Here is a 1,005-nt window from a genome sequence, read left to right as displayed (position 1 = left end):
CCGCAAGACGCGCCGCCAGCTGCGGATGGCCCGCAAATACCCCAGGCGTGTCTACGCTGTGAAGCTTTAAGCCACAAGCGCCTATTGTGTGTGAGGACGTGACTTGGCTTCTTTGGGGTGGCGCGGAGTATCTTCGTCTGTGCCGCTGCAATGACCATTTCTTTATTGCTGCTTTATTTATTTAACTGTCCTTGCCACTGCAGCGGCTGAGCGCTGCAACGCCTGAGCAAACTTTGATGTGCCCTCTCGAGCTGCTGCTACCTCCTTCTACGCATATTCTATTTTTCCCTGCCCTTCTTCTCTCCATCCTTCTGATTGTCTTGCCCCTGTGATGCAATTTGGTTGCTCAGCGATGTCGCACCACGTCAAGATCCGCGATCTGCGCGAGAAGAACAAGGATGAGCTGATGAAGCAGCTCATGGAGTTCAAGAAGGAGCTCTCGCAGCTTCGCGTGGCGCAGCAGCTCAACAGCGCCGGCACCCGCCTTGGCCGCATTCGTCTGATCCGCAAGAGCATTGCCCGCATCCTCACCGTGCTGAACCAGAACGAGCGCGACAACCTGCGCAAGTTCTACTCGGAGAAGAAGCTGCGTGCGAGCAAGCCAAAGGCCCTCCGCGCGAAGCTGACCCACCGCCGCCGCCTCGCGCTGAAGGACAATGAGAAGAACCGCAAGACGCGCCGCCAGCTGCGCATGGCCCGCAAATACCCCAGGCGTGTCTACGCTGTGAAGCTTTAAGCGACAAGCGCCTATTGTGTGTGAGGACGTGACTTGGCTTCTTTGGGGTGGCGCGGAGTATCTTCGTCTGTGCCGCTGCAATGACCATTTCTTTATTGCTGCTTTATTTATTTAACTGTCTTTGCCACTGCAGCGGCTGAGCGCTGCAATGCCTGAGCAAACTTTGATGTGCCCTCTCGAGCTGCTGCTACCTCCTTCTACGCATATTCTATTTTTCCCTGCCCTTCTTCTCTCCATCTTTCTGATTGTCTTGCCCCTGTGATGCAATT

The 1,005-nt window shown here is 55.3% G+C and overlaps 1 protein-coding gene across 1 annotated transcript; it reads left to right on the top strand.

Moving 5' to 3' along the window:
* Positions 1–331: 331 nt before the first annotated feature.
* Tco025E_00612 (60S ribosomal protein L35) lies at positions 332–736 on the top strand (the record flags this gene model as incomplete). The annotated part of the gene is made up of 1 exon (XM_029367552.1): positions 332–736. The coding sequence occupies one exon, from the start codon at positions 332–334 to the stop codon at positions 734–736; it is 405 nt and encodes a 134-aa protein (XP_029232381.1).
* Between the last annotated feature and the right edge of the window lie 269 nt (positions 737–1,005).

This window comes from Trypanosoma conorhini (genome assembly GCF_003719485.1).
Source record: "Trypanosoma conorhini strain 025E chromosome Unknown Tco_14.4_contig_00014, whole genome shotgun sequence".
NCBI lineage: Eukaryota > Euglenozoa > Kinetoplastea > Trypanosomatida > Trypanosomatidae > Trypanosoma > Trypanosoma conorhini.
This window is presented reverse-complemented; position numbering and strand designations above follow the sequence as displayed.